This window comes from Chiloscyllium plagiosum, chromosome 21 (genome assembly GCF_004010195.1).
Source record: "Chiloscyllium plagiosum isolate BGI_BamShark_2017 chromosome 21, ASM401019v2, whole genome shotgun sequence".
Taxonomy (NCBI): domain Eukaryota; kingdom Metazoa; phylum Chordata; class Chondrichthyes; order Orectolobiformes; family Hemiscylliidae; genus Chiloscyllium; species Chiloscyllium plagiosum.
Window position 1 is genome coordinate 21,762,141 of NC_057730.1, and position 16,400 is coordinate 21,778,540.

The window sequence follows — 16,400 nt, forward strand, 5'->3', positions numbered from 1 at the left end:
TGGGGTTGAAGTGTTCCGAGGCGGAAGATGAGGCGTTCTTCCTCCAGGCGTCGGGGGGTGGGGGAGCGGTGGTGGAGGAGGCCCAGGACCTGCATGTCCTTGGCAGAGTAGGAGGGGGAGTCGAAATGTTTGGCCACGGGGTTGATTGGTGCGGGTGTCCCAGAGATATTCCCTAAAGCACTCTGTGAGGAGGCATCCAGTCTCCCCAATGTAAAGGACACCACATTGGGAGCAACGGATACAATAAATGATATCGGTGGATGTGCAGGTGAAACTGATGGATGTGGAAGGCTCCTTTGGGGCCTTGGATGGAGGTGAGGCGGGAGGTGTAGCGCAGGTTTTGCAATACCTAAAGTGGCAGGGGAGGATGACAGGATGGGAGGGTGGGTTGTAGGGGTGTGGACCTGACCAGGTAGTCTCAGAGGGAACAGTCTTTGCAGAAAGCGGAAAGTGGTGGGAAAGGAAATACATCCCTAGTGGTGGGGCCTACCCCTCCAACCGCAACAAGGACACAACGTCCTGGTCCTCACTTTTCACCGCATCAACCTCAGCATAAACAGCATCATCCACTGACATTTCCTCCACCTCCAAACAGACCCCACCACCAGAGATATAAAAATTACGAACAGCAGAGGACCCAGAACTGATCCCTGCGGAATTCCACTTGTAACTGGGCTCCAGGCTGATTATTTACCATCTACCGCCACTCTCTGACTTCGACCGGTTAGCCAGTTTTCTATCCAGTTGGGCAAATTTCCCTCTATCCCATGCCTCCTGACTTTCTGCATAAGCCTACCATGGGGAACCTTTTCAAATGCCTTACTAAAATCCATGTATACTACATCCACTGCTCTACCCTCATCCACATGCTTGGTCACCTCCTCAAAGAATTCAATCAGACTTGTAAGGCAAGACCTACCCTTCACAAATCCGTGCTGGCTGTCCCTAATCAAGCAGTGCCTTTCCAGATACTCATAAATCCTATCCCTCAGTACCCTTTCCATTACTTTACCTACCACCGAAGTAAGACTAACTGGCCCTATTCCCTTTTTTGAACAGGGGCACAACATTCGCCACTCTCCAATCCCCTGGTACCACCCCCGTTGACAGTGAAGATGAAAAGATCATTGCCAACGGTACTGCAATTTCCTCTCTTATTATGATCTATAAGGAGAGAGTGGATCAGTTAGGACTTTATTCACTGGAGTTTAGAAGAATGAGAGAGGATCTCACAGAGGCCATAAAATGTTAATAGAACTAGATGTGTAACCGCAGGAAGGATGTTATAGAGTCATATAGCATGGAAACAGACCCTTCAGTCCATTCATCTGTGCCAGCCAGACATCCCAATCTGACCTGGTCCCATTTGCCAGCATTTGGCCCGTAAACCTCTAAACCTTTTCAAAATCTATCCAATTGCCTTTTAAATGTTGTAATTGTAACTCCCTCCACCACTTCCTCTGGCAGCTCGTTCCATATATGCACCACCTCCTGCATGAAAAGAAGTTACCCATTCGGTCCTTTTTGAATCTTTCCCTTCTCATCTTCAACCTATGCTGTCTAGTTTTGGACTCCTCCATCCGAGGGGAAAGGTCTTGGCTATTCACTCTATCCATGTCCCTCATGATTTCATAAACCTCTATGAGGTCACCCCTCAGCCTCTGACTCTCCAGGGAAAAAAACACACCAACTTATTCAGCCTCTTTATACCTAAAACCCTCCAGCTCTGGCAACATCCTTATAGAGTTATACAGTACAGAAACGTTTGCACGGTCTCAAGTTTAACGAGGATGTTGTCAGTGACTGAGGAATCTAGGACCAGCGGTCACAATTTTAAGGATGCAGGGTGGACCGTTTAAGGTCAAGATGACAAGAAATTTCTTCACCCAGAGAGTGGTGAGTTTGTAGAATTCTCTGGTACAGAAAGTAGTCGATGCCAAAACATTGATGTTTTGAAGCAGTCAACTATAGTTCTTAGGGCTAAAGGAATCAAAAGATATGGGATGAAAGTGGGAATAAGGTACTGAGTTGGTTGATCGTCCTGAGTAGTGGAGCAGGCTCGAAGAGTCAAATGGCCTACTCCTGTTTCTATATACAATTGGAACAAGACTTTATTCATGTTCTGCAATTCCCTTGTCAAATGCCATTTGCCTTCCCAAGTGTGTGTGTATATACTTGAATACTTTGTACAATACACCGAAGTCCCACTGAACTCAACATTCACAAGTTTTACATATTTTTAAAACTCTGCATTTCTACTATTGGGACGAATTTCTTTACATGAAGCTTGCAATTGGGAACAGTTGAGGAAGTGACTATTTTGAGGAAAAAATGGTGGGATTGAGTGAGAGGTCAGTGAAATTGCTTCTGTATTGCTGTAACAAAGAGTGATCACAGACATGATTGGCAGCATACACCCCTGTTCAGTAATAGTCAATTAGGTTTACAAATCTGTATTCTATGCTTAGGTATCACATAGATCAAGGGTATGGGACTCAACCCAGCTCAGGATACTGAGGTCCATTGTTCAACCACACTTTGGCTATCAAAACAGTTGGTGTCTTGTGTTCAGCCTGATTCACTTTTTGGGATCTTGCACTGATTTAGTCTGTGCCTGAGGCCATTGAGCCTGTCTTTATGACCATGGCTGAGTTGCTATTTTAACTGACTCCCTTGAATGTCCAGGAGGATATTGGAAAACTGCTGAGATTTGAATCATCTGTGTTGCCAGCGGGTCAGATGACCAGTCTACCTGAGTATGGCAGTCGAATGAAAGCGGGGAGCCGGAATATTTATTATTTGTGTGCCCCAAATCGTCACCTGGCAGAACATTCGCCATACTTTGAAGCCATGAAGAAGAAAGAAATGGAGGTGAGCAAAAGGGATGGAGTTTCCAAGTATTTACCCTTTATTGTTCCCTCACTATTCTTGAATGTAGTGTATCCAGGTGTCTGATGTTGGGTGTCAGCATGCCTTATTGGATTTCTTTGATACTGTATATTTTACCAAATAGGTTTTCCACCAACATTCAAATTTTGTTCAGCTGTTCTGACAGAGCATTAATCAGAAAGTAAATCTATGTTCACCTCAAGCAGATTGATGCTTTTTGATCCTCTTCCATGTATAACTATTCTCACATTTTCATCCTTTTGTTAACTGAGCATCAAGTGAGGGTCAAAACTCAACAGCCCACTACAGATTGTGGATCTGTCAGATTTTCCATACGCCTACCCCAATGCCCCTGGTTCCCATTCTCCCCATAGAATCCAGGGAGTCGCCATTGAATTTTTCCAACTGATACGAATGATTATATCATGTGGATGCCTTTATGCACTGAAGCAGCAAGAGAACTGAGCTTTAGTTTATATTTCAACTGTGTATTTCAGTGCCATGCTTTGTGAGCATTTTTAATCTTAGTTTGTGCATTTTTCTGTTTGCAATAGGTTCTGTTTTGCTATGACCAGTTTGATGAACTGACTCTGCTACACTTACGGGAATTTGACAAGAAAAAGCTGATTTCTGTGGAGACTGACATTGTGGTAGATCATTATAAGGAGGAGAAATTTGAAGACAACAAGCCAGGTACAATGCCTTGAAGTATAGTTTAGACTGACTTGGACCCACATCTGGTGATTACTCCCACTGCAAAGAAACAGTAGCATTTTATTTGTATGTTTCTCTCTGTCACTGTATGTGTGTATGTGTACCACTTTCTCATTCACTGGGTGTCTGTCTCTGTCTCTGTCTATGAGCCTTTTTTTCTGATCTATTGCCAGAAGGTACCAGAATCCGCTTCAGTCTGGAAAAATAGGTGAAGGGAATGAGTGTGATGTTTCAAACAAGCTCTTATTGCTAAGACATCTTTCTATAGTTCCATACTCTGTGTCTCAACATCAATTTCATTGTTTTACCCAGTTTCCTATATGTGTATTAATATGCTTTCCCTATATTAGACTTATAATAAAAATCAATCAGCCTGGTTTCTTTAGTAAACACAATTATTGATTTATTATAAAGTTATTATATAACTTATTTCACAAAGCTGCAGAATTAGTTAAAAAATACGGTTTGAAATTTGAAAATATAAATGTTTATCCTTCTGCATAATCACAGATGGGCATGCACCCATTTTTGGGAAAAAGATTCCTCTCTGCAGAGATTCAAGATAAGAAAAAACACTTTTGTCCAGTATTCACTTCTGAAGGCAAATAAAGTATGAGGATAATTAGATTTCACGTTATATTTAGAGGGTACATCAGAAATGAGAAACACAAACTGAGCCGTTCCTTGCTTTCAGTAAGCTTTCCCAAACTATCCCTAACCTGTGAAATGCTAATCACATGAACTGTCATAAAACGTAGTTATAAAAAGTCAGGTATTCTCCCTAAAATGAATTCAAGCGACCAAGATCAACAATTACCTGAAATATGTGGCTTCCAAGAAATGCCTTGTTTCAACAAATTTCCACTTTCTTTTCATTCAACTTTTTTTAAACATCCACAATCCTTCAAATTCAGGTCCATAATCATAATTAAATATGATGCCATCAAAACAAAACAATGAGTGAACTATGGAAATACTGTGTTTCTTTAATAATTTTACTTCAGTAACTTCGTCACTGCAAGCGATTTCATTGATTTTTTTTGCATTTTCAGGATCAGAGCGCCTGTCTGATTCAGAATCTGAGGAGTTAGTGGCATGGATGAGGAATGCACTTGGAGAACGAGTGACAAACATTAAGGTAATATTCAAACTGCCATGTTGACTCAGCAGTTTCAACGTGACTGAGTGAATTCCCTGAACGGTAAGTTCTGAACCCGTGTTTATTTCAGTCCTTGTGAATCCCTTCATGTGATGGACATTGTCAAGAGTGACCTATCTAGTGATTCCTTTGATTATGCAATGGTCTTGCTTCAGGTGCACAACCATGGAAGGCATTAGAGCTGTTTCTATTTTCAAGACATGCCCCAAAGAGATTACATAAAACTCCCCTTGGGTTCTCTGGAATACAGAAGGACAAGGAGGGAGTTAGTTGAGTTTTTAGTGTTTTAACAGTGACTAGGTGAATAGAAACCTTTTCTGCTGATGGAGGAGCCTTGGACTGTGTATATAACAACGTCAGGCCATTAGGAACGATGTCAGAAAATATCTCTTAACCTTAGGGTGGTAAATGTGCAGAACTCTCCGCTAGTCGTTGTATGAGTTAAATCATCTCAACCTCAGGGCATTGCTAGAGGAGTTCCTCAGATAATGTCCATGTCTTCAGCTGCTTTGTCAGTTACCTCCTTCATAAGGTCAGAAGTGCAATGTTCACAACCATACGTGACAACTCAGATACTGAAGCAGCCCATGCTTATCTATAGGAAAATCTAGAGAACTTCAGTAAGATGTTCGACAAGGTTCCCCATGGGAGACTGATTAGCAAGGTTAGATCTCATGGAATACGGGGAGAACTGGCCGTTTGGATACAGAACTGACTCAAAGGTAGAAGACAGATGGTGGTGGTGAGGGTTGTTTTTCTGACTGGAGGCCTGTGACCAGTGGAGTGCCACAAGGATCGGTACTGGGCCCGCACTTTTTATTATTTACATAAATTATTTGGATGCGAGCATAAGAGGTACAGTTAGTAAGTTTGCAGATGACACCAAAATTGGAGGTGTAGTGGACAGCGAAGAAGGTTACCTCAGATTACAACAGGATCTGGACCAGATGGGCCAATGGGCTGAGAAGTGGCAGATGGAGTTTAATTCAGATAAATGCGAGTTGCTGCATTTTGGGAAAGCAAGTCTTAGCAGGACTTATACACTTAATGATAAGGTCCTCAGGAGTGTTGCTGAACAAAGAGACCTTGCAGGTTCATAACTCCTTGAAAGTGGAGTCACAGGTAGATAGGATAGTGGAGAAGGCATTTGGTATGCTTTCGTTTATTGGTCAGAGTATTGAGTACAGGAGTTGGGAGATCATGTTGCGCTGTACAGGACATTGGTTAGGCCACTGTTGGAATATTGCATGCAATTCTGGTCTCATTCCTATCGGAAAGATGTTGTGAAAGGGTTCAGAAAAGATTTACAAGGATGTTGCCAGGGTTGGAGGATCTGAGCTATAGGGACAGGCTGGGGCTGTTTAGCTGCCAGAGGATGTGGTGGAGGCTGGTACAAATGCAACATTTAAGAGGCATTTGGATGGGTATATGAATAGGAAGGGTTTGGAGGGATATGGGCCAGATGCTGGCAGATGGGACTAGATTGGGATGGGATATCTGGTCGGCATCGTTGGGTTTCCATGCTGTACATCTCTATGACTCTATTTAGGTTTGAGCTGATAAGTTGCAAATATCACTCCGGTTGGCCAAGTGTCAGACAATGATCACTTCCAACAAGAGAAAATCCAGCCCTTTTCCTTACTCTTCAGTGTGATTAATGCTATTGTTGCTCTACCATCAACATCAAGGGTTACCACTAGCTGGGCAAATATGTAAATACAGTGGCCTCAAGACCAAGTTAGAAGCTAGGAATACTGTTACAAATAACTCACCTCTTGACTGACCAAAGCCTTGTCAACATCCAAAAGGCACAAGCCAGGTGTGCAATTGAATACTTTCCACTTACCTGATTTGGTGCAGCTTCAACAACACTCAAGAAACGCAACCCTTACCAGATATCACAAACACCCTTTTCACCACCTTCAACATCGCCTTCTCCATTGCCATTACACAGTGGCAATAACATCACAAGATGTGTTACAGTAATTCACCCAAGGCACCTTCAACAGCACCTTTCAACCCAGAAGAACAAGAGCAAGAAACACATGGAAATACCACCAACTGCAGGTTTGACTCCAAGTCTCTTTGACTTGGAACTATTGCTAATCCTTCCATATCCCCAGGTCAAGTCCTGGAATTCCATCCCTTATAGCGCTGTATCTACAACACATGGTCTGCAGCAATTTCAGAAGGCAGACAAACACCACCACAAAGATGATAAATACCAGCTTCCCTAGCAACATTCACATCCCATGTATAGTAGATGTTAGCTTTTTTATTAATTTTAAATCTAAGGTTTCCCAAGCCTTGGTGCAAGGAAAATAGAGCAAGGCAAATGGTCAATGCCAAAGATACACATCAGCCATAATGTAATTAAATGCTGGAACAGGCTTGTTGTGTTTTTTATCCCGTATTGGAAACATTCAGTAATTCCTGGATCAGATTCATATTGACTTTCTGTACTTTGTGAAGTATAGTCTTTGTTGTAGAAAATGCTGTAGCCAGTTTGTATAAAGCAAGCTCCCACAAGCAGCAATGTGATGACAACCAGATTTTTTTATTTGTGATGTTGCTTGGACAAGTCACTGGAGAGATTCCCCTGCCCTTCAATGGAGAAGTGCTTTGGAATTTTTAACAGTCATCTTAAGGGGCAAGTTGGGAATTTGGTTTAACCTGTCATTGAAGATTTGTACCTCTGACATGCAATATTCCTTCAGAACTGCACTGGGGAAGTCAAATTCAACATTGAATCCAAGTCTCTGGTGGGAGATTTGAATGCACAACCTCCTTGGAGAAAAGCTTGCCACCAAGTGACCCACAGTTGACATCGGTGTACAACTGCAGTGAAAAAGTATCAATGTCATCACATTTTTTGCTCCCCATTATACAGTTGTTATATGATTGGTGAGCATCAACCAGTAAGGTCCCAAAGAAAGATAGGATTGGTAATACCACTAAATGATTGGACAGTTATCTCAAAATGTCCAATCATTTAACTATGTTAAGCATTTCTCATTAAATAATTGATTAAATCCTCTGTGTTAATGCTGCTAGTTAAGAGGGGAATATTGGTTGGGACAAGAGGAGAGTAATCCTGCTCTTTGGTCAGTGTGGTGAGAGTTACTGTTCTCTAAGGATCTTGGTTTCTTAAGTTAGGTTGTGCCACCAAACCAGTAGATACATGTTTTCTCTCCTGTGTTAACCAGTTGACTCCACGTTTGGATACTCACCCTGCCATGATTACTGTGCTGGAGATGGGAGCTGCACGACATTTCCTGCGCTCGCAGCAGCTTGCCAAGTCTAGTGAGGAACGCGCTCAGATCCTGCAGCCAACATTAGAAATTAATGCAAGGTGAGTTACAGCTTGTGCCAGACCAGGTCATGTAGTTCAGGGCAGAGTGAGAAAGAGGAGTGCATCCAAGTTCTGCACAAGTGATTGCCCTGAGAAGGTGAGGTGGCAGAGCCTGAATGTGCTCACTGCCAAGATACAGTGGTGTCCGTGCGTCATTAGTTGCTGCTGATGTAATTCATTGTACCAGCCTTTATCATATTGCCATGTACAGAGGATCCTTGATTATCCGAATACCAATTATCTGAATTTTGGATTATCCACAGGAGATCCCAAGATCCCGATAGAAACATTACATCAAAGAGGGGTTTCCAACACTGATCGCATCTTTTGTTTACAGTGATTAAAAACAAACTCGGCGTACTGAACTGCTGCCGAGAACAGTCCTGGACATTCATCAAAGCCTAGGCACCGTCTCCAAGTGATTGACTGCCCGCCCTCTCTGTCTCTCCCCACACTTTCCCTGGAGTTCTACACAGGAGTGTACCCTAAATTCCCCTTACCCAGATAATCTCTCCAGCATTGTCCTGTACAGGGCAAAGGTAGAACCTGTCAAAAAGTTGCAGTAAAAAGTTGTGTATGTGCACGTGCTATTTGGAGACTTACCCCCAAAGACAGCAACAGTTTTACTGGGGGCATGTTGGACAGTTTTGGGGGAGTCGGACGGGGCGCGGGGTTGGGAAGGTCGGACGGGTTCGAGCAGGGTTGGGGGGAGTCAGATGGGGGCAAGTTTGGAGGGTGCAGGTGATGGCTCTGCTGCCTAGCCTTCTGAACAGGGAGCAGACATAGCAAGTGCTCACTGTGTCAATCCCATTGAACTGATTGTGGCAGGGGCTTCGGCAATGCTGTAGGTCCCTTACACATGTATGTGTCTGCTCGGAAACAAACCCTGAGAGAGGGAGCAAGACAGGCAGAGTGAGGAAAAAGGAAATTTCAGAAAACTCTCACTCTCAGAGGAGAGGTATTGAATCAATTAACCAAATAATCAATTATCAGAACGAAATAGTGTCCGCCTATCTCGTTCAGATAATCGAGGTTCCTCTGTATATGTGTGATGTATGACAGGACACCTGCGCCTCCATCTATCTGTATTCCCTGATGACATTTCTTTGTCGTGTTTTATCCCTTTTTACCTCCCCACTTCTCTCTCCCTTTTTCTATTCCTTCTCCAGACCCCTTTCCAGCACAATTTTTAAACACAGATCATGGTTATTTTGGAATTGTGGAGATTGCAGTCATTAATTAAGCGGTACCTGTGTTTTTCAGTCATACCCTGATAAAGAAGCTGAATGAATTACGAGGCCAGGACACACAGCTAGCTCAACTGCTGCTTGATCAGGTGAGCAAAAGTCTGAGTTCAAATACCCAGTCATCCCAAGTATCGATCTACCTTGATCCTGTGCCAGTGATCGTGTGGGTGATTTTCAGTGGCAGCATTAAAAGGCAACAGACAGGAATATGAACATGATCTCAAGAGCTGGACCTCCTTTCTGGTCTGCTTTTGCAGGGGGAAGCTGTTGAATTTTGCATGGGTGGGATACTAGATTTTCTTTAACCTGTCATCCGAAAAACGGCACATTTCTCAAACACCGGGTCACTCTACAGGTCCATGGTACAGTGCATTTCTCCTTCAATAATGCCAGTCCAACAATATGGCACCCCCTTGGTATTTCCTCTCCAACACTGCTGCATTGTCTTAGTACTAGGCCTTGCATAATGCTGATCTCATATGGTACTGATCCTCTAACATTGCACTATTTTAGTGATATCCTAAGTTCTGGTGCTCAGGTCTGTAGATTGCGAATCAAATCCATAACCTTTTGAGTCAGTCAGAAGTCTCATGACATCAGGTTATAGTCCCAACAGGTTTATTTGAATCAGAAACTTTTGGAGTGCTGTTCTTTCAACAGGTCAAGTCAAGTGAAAGTGGCATTATTGAGACCAGAAAGGAAGCTGGGGGAAGGAAACTTAGTGCTCTGGTGCATCCAAAAATAGATGACAGTGATTTTTCTCCCTGGGAGATTTGTCACTGCACTGGGGAGTCAAAGTGCTGTTTTGTTAAGCATTTATATATATCCTGTAATGTATCCTGCCTTTGCATTCATACTGAGAATTTGACTAAGAAAACTGTTTTGTTTCCAGAAAAAGTCCCTTGATTTAAAGGAGTTCAGGGCATGTCAAACTACAGTGTGTTTAAAACAAGAGCGATTACAGTAGCCCTTGACACTGTGATCAACTGGTGAAATGCTGTAGTTTTGCAGTATCTTCCACGAGGTGGTGACTGTGCTGAGTAGTGATACAATGTCTGTACTGGTAGTAGTCAAGACTGCAGTAAATTTCAGGAAGTAAACAACAAGTCTTTTTGGCATGTTTCCTTTTTATAATATAAAGTTTGCCACTTTTATATACTAACCCGCTGGTGCAGAGTTGTAAGCAAAAGCATTAATGCTGATTTGGGGGTGGGGTGGGGAGAAGTGGAATGGTAGCAGTGGAGTGCTGCTGCGTTTAGGGTTTATTTGTCTCCTCTGCAGAGCAATGAGTAAAAGACTGCATGTGGATGAATGCATTATGATTATGCTTCCTCTCACTTTCTACTTTTTATCACCTATAAAGACAGTGGCAGCAGAAGCCACCTAAAGTTCCCTTACAAGTCTCTCACTGTCCTGTCCTGGAGCAATATCCCTGTGCTTCCACCACCACTATCTCAAGGGCAATTAGGAATGGTTAGACACACATCTTTGAATGAATTAAAACAAACAGTACAGTATTATTTCAGTGTAGTACATAATTCCTTACAAAAGGCAGAGTGTTCATGGTAGCAGTGACAACCATCAATAAAAGACTCCAGCATCTTGGTGGAATGTAATTGGAGAACTAATTGAAAACCAACTAATTGCAGACTTTGAACAACAGAGAATTCAGACAAAGGAAGAAATTATTAACTTTCAGTAGCATTTGTTTCTGAGTACAGTAGTACACATCTCGGAAAACTGCCAATTTTTTTTAAAATTAGAATTGAAGTTCTTCAAAGACAATTTTTTTTAAAGATTGCCTTAATTGAAGAACAAAAGAAATGCCAAAGTACGCTTCTGAGGTAGAACACAGATGTATGGCACGGAAACAGACATTTTAGTCCAACTCATCCATGCTGACCAGATATCCTAAATTAATCTAGTCCCATTTGCGAGAATTTGGCCCATATTCCTCTAAACCCTTCCTATTCATGTGTCTATCCAGATACCTTTAATATATTGTAATTGTACCAGCCTGCACCACTTCCTCTGGCAGTTCATTCCATACACTATTGATGCACAACATTTTGTCAGAACAGCAACTGCAGTCTTAGTGGGAACAGATTTTAATTTACATGACATGAAGTAAGGGCCACACATCTTAATATGGTACAGTCCAAAGTTTATAAGGCACAATTGCGGATATGATTATGTTGTGTGTGTGGTTGTATTTGTTTAGGTGATGATATCGCCTAGTTGATAGGAAATGTTCATCCTGGAGCTCAGTTATCTGTGGTGTGCTGCAAGGATCTGTTTTGTGGCCACTGCTGTTTGTCATTTTTATAAATGATCTGGATGGTAGCGTAGAAGGATGGGTTAGAAATTTGTGAATGACACTAAAATAGACAGAGTTGTAGGATGTTGTGGGTTACAGAGGGACATAGGTAAGATGCAGAGCTGTGCTAAGAAGTGGCAAACTGAGGTTAATGCGGAAAAGTGTGAATTAGTTCACTGTGGAAGAAATAACAGGAATGCACAGTACTGGGCTAATGGTAAAATTCTTGTCAGTGTAGATGAACAGAGAAATCTTGGTGTCCATGTGCTTAAATCCCTAAAATTTGTCACCCAGGTTGATAGGGTTGTTAAGAAGGCATATGGTATGTTGGTGTTAATTGGTGGGGGGATTACGTTTCAGAGCCAAAAGGTCATGCTTCAGCTGTAAAAGACACTGGTAAGGCCACACCTGAAGTATTGCATACAATTCTGGTCACTGCATTATAGGAAGGATGTGGAGTTTTGGAAAGGGTTCAGGGGAGATTTATTAGGATGTTGCCTGGTATGGAAAGCAGGTCTTATGAGAGGCTGAGGGAACTGAGGCTGTTTTCGTTGGAGAGAAGAGGATTGAGAGCTGACTTAATCAAGATGTATAAGATAGTCAGAAGGTTAGACAGGGTGGACAGTGAGAGCCTGTTTCCACGGATGGTGAAGGCTAACATTAGGGGCATAGCTTTAAATTGTGGGGTGATAGATTTAGGACAGATATCAGGAGTAGTTTCTTTACTCAGAGAGTATAGGGGCCTGCAACAGTAGTAGACTTGCCGATGTTAAGGACATTTAAATGTATGTTGGACATACACATGGATAATAATGGAATGGTGTAGGTTAGATGGGCATCAGATTAATTTCACAGGTTGGCGCAACATTGAGGGACGAAGGGCCTGTAATGTGTTGTAATATTCTATGTTCTATTACAGCCATGGTGAGATAAAGCCAGATTGTACACTCAGTTGTCACCTGTTGATGACAGCAATATCATGGTAAGGATTGACATTTAACAGCCCAAAGTGCTATATCAACATCATCCGGATAAAGTACTTGGATCCATTTTCTCTGCACATACTTTCATTGGGACAGACTTTAAGATTGAGGATGTTAAATAAATGCCTAGCCAACAGAATGGAGGGTTTACAATGTTCCCTCAGATTTTAAAATTTCCTGTAACTATATTCCTGACCTTGCAGACATGGTATCACTGAAGGATTTGCTCAAGAAGGACATCTTTTAAATGTGGCAAGATAACCATCAATGTATTTTTGAGTCTCTCAAATAGTCTGTCAGCAAAATCTTGCCTACTGCATTCTAAGACCCTAAATAAGCTACCATTCGTGAAGTAGTTGTATTGCAGAAAGGACAAGGCACATGCTGTTTGCAAGTCAAAATTATTCTTTATTCAAAAACCATGCCATCTGCATGACCACGAGACATTAGCTGTAGAATTTGGCATCATACAATTTTTTTTAATAGATATTTTTATTAGAAATTTAACATTTTTACAAGTTTACAAAAATAAACAAAACTCTCAGATATAAACATTGATATACAATTAGCTCAAATATACAATAGCCAAAATTTGACACAAAAAAACAAACAAAAAGAAAAACAAACAAACAAAACTCAACTATCTACTAATCTAACCTACAACTAACCAGGGTGTATATTTAAGTCTCTTACATGCTCGAGATGTGTTAGCATCAGATATAATAAAACCCGTATTCGTGCGGGATTCCTCCCCCGAGGGGCCGCGGACCAGCCAGGTTTGTAATCTCAATTAAATAAAAGCCCTTGTTAGGATAGCCGAAATATCTGTATTTATGTAATTCAAAAAGGGCTGCCATATTTTATAAAATAATTCGGTCTTTCGGTGCACCATATTTGTAAGGAAGTCAAGGGGAATACATTCCATAATTAGTCTGTGCCAATTTGAAAGTCCAGGAGGGCCCTCAGCCGCCCAGTTCACCAAAATATTTTTCCTTGCACAGAAAGAAAGAATAGAAAATAGTCTCTTCCCGTACGTGACCAGGGAGGGAAAGTTCGAAAAGCCCAAGAGGAGAGATACGGGGCCCACTTTTATTTCCGTTCCTAAAATTTCTGTCAGGGTACTTGCTACTTTAGTCCAATATCCACGGATCTTATGACAGGTACATAAGCAATGTACAAGAGTGCCCACCTCTATTTTGCATTTAGGACACATTGGAGATGCTCCTGCCTTAAATTTTGCCAATCGAACCGGTGCTATATGGGCCCTATGAAGTACCTTCAGCTGGATAGCCTGGGTTCTGTTACAAATAGTAATTCTTCTAGCATTTTCCCAGATATCATCCCACGTTTCTGTGGAGATTTCTAGTCCCAGATCCTGATCCCATGTTTTAAACAGATTATCCATATCTCCCGATACTTCATCATGTAATAAATGATAAATATTACTGACGGAAGATACCCCCACTGGTCGTAGGACACTACATTCTCTATCGGATTTATAAAGACTATCTAATAACGTAGTCTTCTGTATAAAATCACGAATTTGGAAGTATCGAAAGAGGTCTCCATTGGGTAATCCGAATTTCTGACGCAGCTGTCCGAAAGACATCAGGACCCCATCTTTAAATAAATCCCCAAGACATGAGATACCCCTGGCTCTCCAGAGTTTAAAAGTGGCACCTGTTAACCCCGGTTGGAATCCCCATGCTCCCACTATCGGTGCATAGGGGGATGTTTTATGTGAATTACCCTCATTTTGCCGCATTATATTCCAAGCCTTGATTGTATTCAGTATTATAGGGTTTTTACAGTGATCTGTAATGATTTTCCTCTTGTCTGAGAATAAAAGGTTAATAAGTGGGTATTTTACTTGAGAAGCCTCGATGTCCAACCAGATTGATTGTGGATCAGACAAAACCCAATCAGCTATATAACTTAATAGGGAACTTAATTGATATTTCCGAAAATCTGGGAAGTCCAATCCACCCCTTGCCTGTGGAAGCTGTAGCTTCTTCAGCTTAATGAGGGGCCGCCTATAATTCCAGATAAAGGAACTCAGCCAGCCGTATAATTTACATAAAGCTGTCCTCGGCAGCATCACCGGAAGCATTCTCATAGGATATAGGAGACGGGGCAGGACATTCATTTTGATTAATGCTATTCTACCCAACCAGGAAATTGGCAGGTCTCCCCATCGCTGGAGGTCCTGCCTTATCCTTTCCAATAAATACACAAAATTAGCCTTATACAACTGACCAAATACTGGAGTAATAAAAATGCCTAAATATAAGAAACCCACCAGGGACCAGCGAAAGGGAAAAAGGGAACCGTCCGCTAAGCGGGGTATCACAGCAAGGCCACCCATTGGCATAGCCTCCGATTTTGAAAAATTAATTTTATAGCCTGAGAATGCACTAAATGTATTAATAACTTGGATTAAGCGAGGTATGGACATCAAAGGGTTACTGAGGAATAGAAGAACATCATCTGCATAAAGGGTAATTTTATGTTTACCTGTACCAATCCTTGGGGCCACTATATTAGGATCAGCTCGTATAGCTTCTGCTAGTAGTTCAATTATTAGCGTGAATAACAATGGCGAGAGGGGACATCCCTGACGGCAGCCACTACCCACACTGAAGCTATCCGAGCCTAATCCATTGGTAACCACAACTGCTTTAGGATCACTATACAATGTTGAGACCCATTTGGTAAACACCTGTCCAACGCCAAACCTCACCAATATGTAAAACAAATATGACCATCCGACCCTATCAAATGCCTTTTCCGCGTCGAATGAAACCACTACTCCTGGTATCTTTCCCTAATGACAAGCTTGAATCATATTCAGAGCCCTTCTAACATTATTGGATGATCTACGGCCCTTAATAAACCCCGTCTGATCCACCTTTATAATATGTGGCAGTATCCTTTCTAGTCTCAGTGCTAACGTTTTAAAGAGGATTTTAAAATCTACATTTAGCAAGGATATTGGTCTGTATGATGTACAATCTTCTGGGTCCTTTCCTTTTTTAAGGATAAGAGAGATATTTGCCTCTTTCAGCGAAGGCGGGAGACAGCCCTGACTATATGCATAGTTATACATATCCATAAATGGACCAGCCAGTATTTCTGTAAATTCTTTACAGAATTCAGCTTGAAAACCATCTGGGCCCGCGCCTTACCATTTTGAAGGTGCCTAATTGCATCAACTATTTCTTGGGGTGTAAGAGGAGCACTTAGGACCGATACTTGTTCCGGAGTTAGGCCTGGAAAAGTCAAATTTTAAAAAAATGACTGCATCCTCTTCGTCCTACCTTCACAATCCTGTGATTTATATAACTCAGAATAGAATTCTCTAAAGGTCGCATTAATCTTTTTATGATCATGAGTCAAAATACCCGTACTTTCCTTGATAGACATAATAGTCTGAGGGGCCTCTTTTTTCTTTGCAAGAAATGCTAAGTATCTACCCAGTTTGTCGCCATATTCATATAACCTTTACTTTGCAAATAATATCTCCCTCTTAGCCGTTTGAGTAAGTGTAGTATTTAGAGCTGACCATTAAGTTTAAGTCTTGCCTTGATTTGCTTTTCCAAAATGCAGCACCTCACATCTATCTAAATTAAACTCCATCTGCCACTCCTCAGCCCAATGGCTCATCTGATCAAGATTCCATTGTAATCTGAGGTAACCTTCTTTGCTGTTCACTACACCTCCAATTTTGGTGTCACCTGCA

General features: G+C 41.8%; 1 protein-coding gene across 1 annotated transcript in view; it reads left to right on the plus strand.

The window, feature by feature from the left end:
• The window catches only part of trap1 (TNF receptor-associated protein 1), a 31,967-nt gene that overhangs the window by 12,405 nt on the left and 3,162 nt on the right, over positions 1-16,400 (plus strand). The window contains exons 13-17 of the mRNA XM_043711480.1: positions 2,686-2,871; positions 3,444-3,582; positions 4,656-4,741; positions 7,969-8,114; positions 9,378-9,450. Of these exons, the coding sequence (XP_043567415.1) occupies positions 2,686-2,871; positions 3,444-3,582; positions 4,656-4,741; positions 7,969-8,114; positions 9,378-9,450 (630 nt within the window). The remainder of the gene's footprint in view (positions 1-2,685; positions 2,872-3,443; positions 3,583-4,655; positions 4,742-7,968; positions 8,115-9,377; positions 9,451-16,400) is intronic.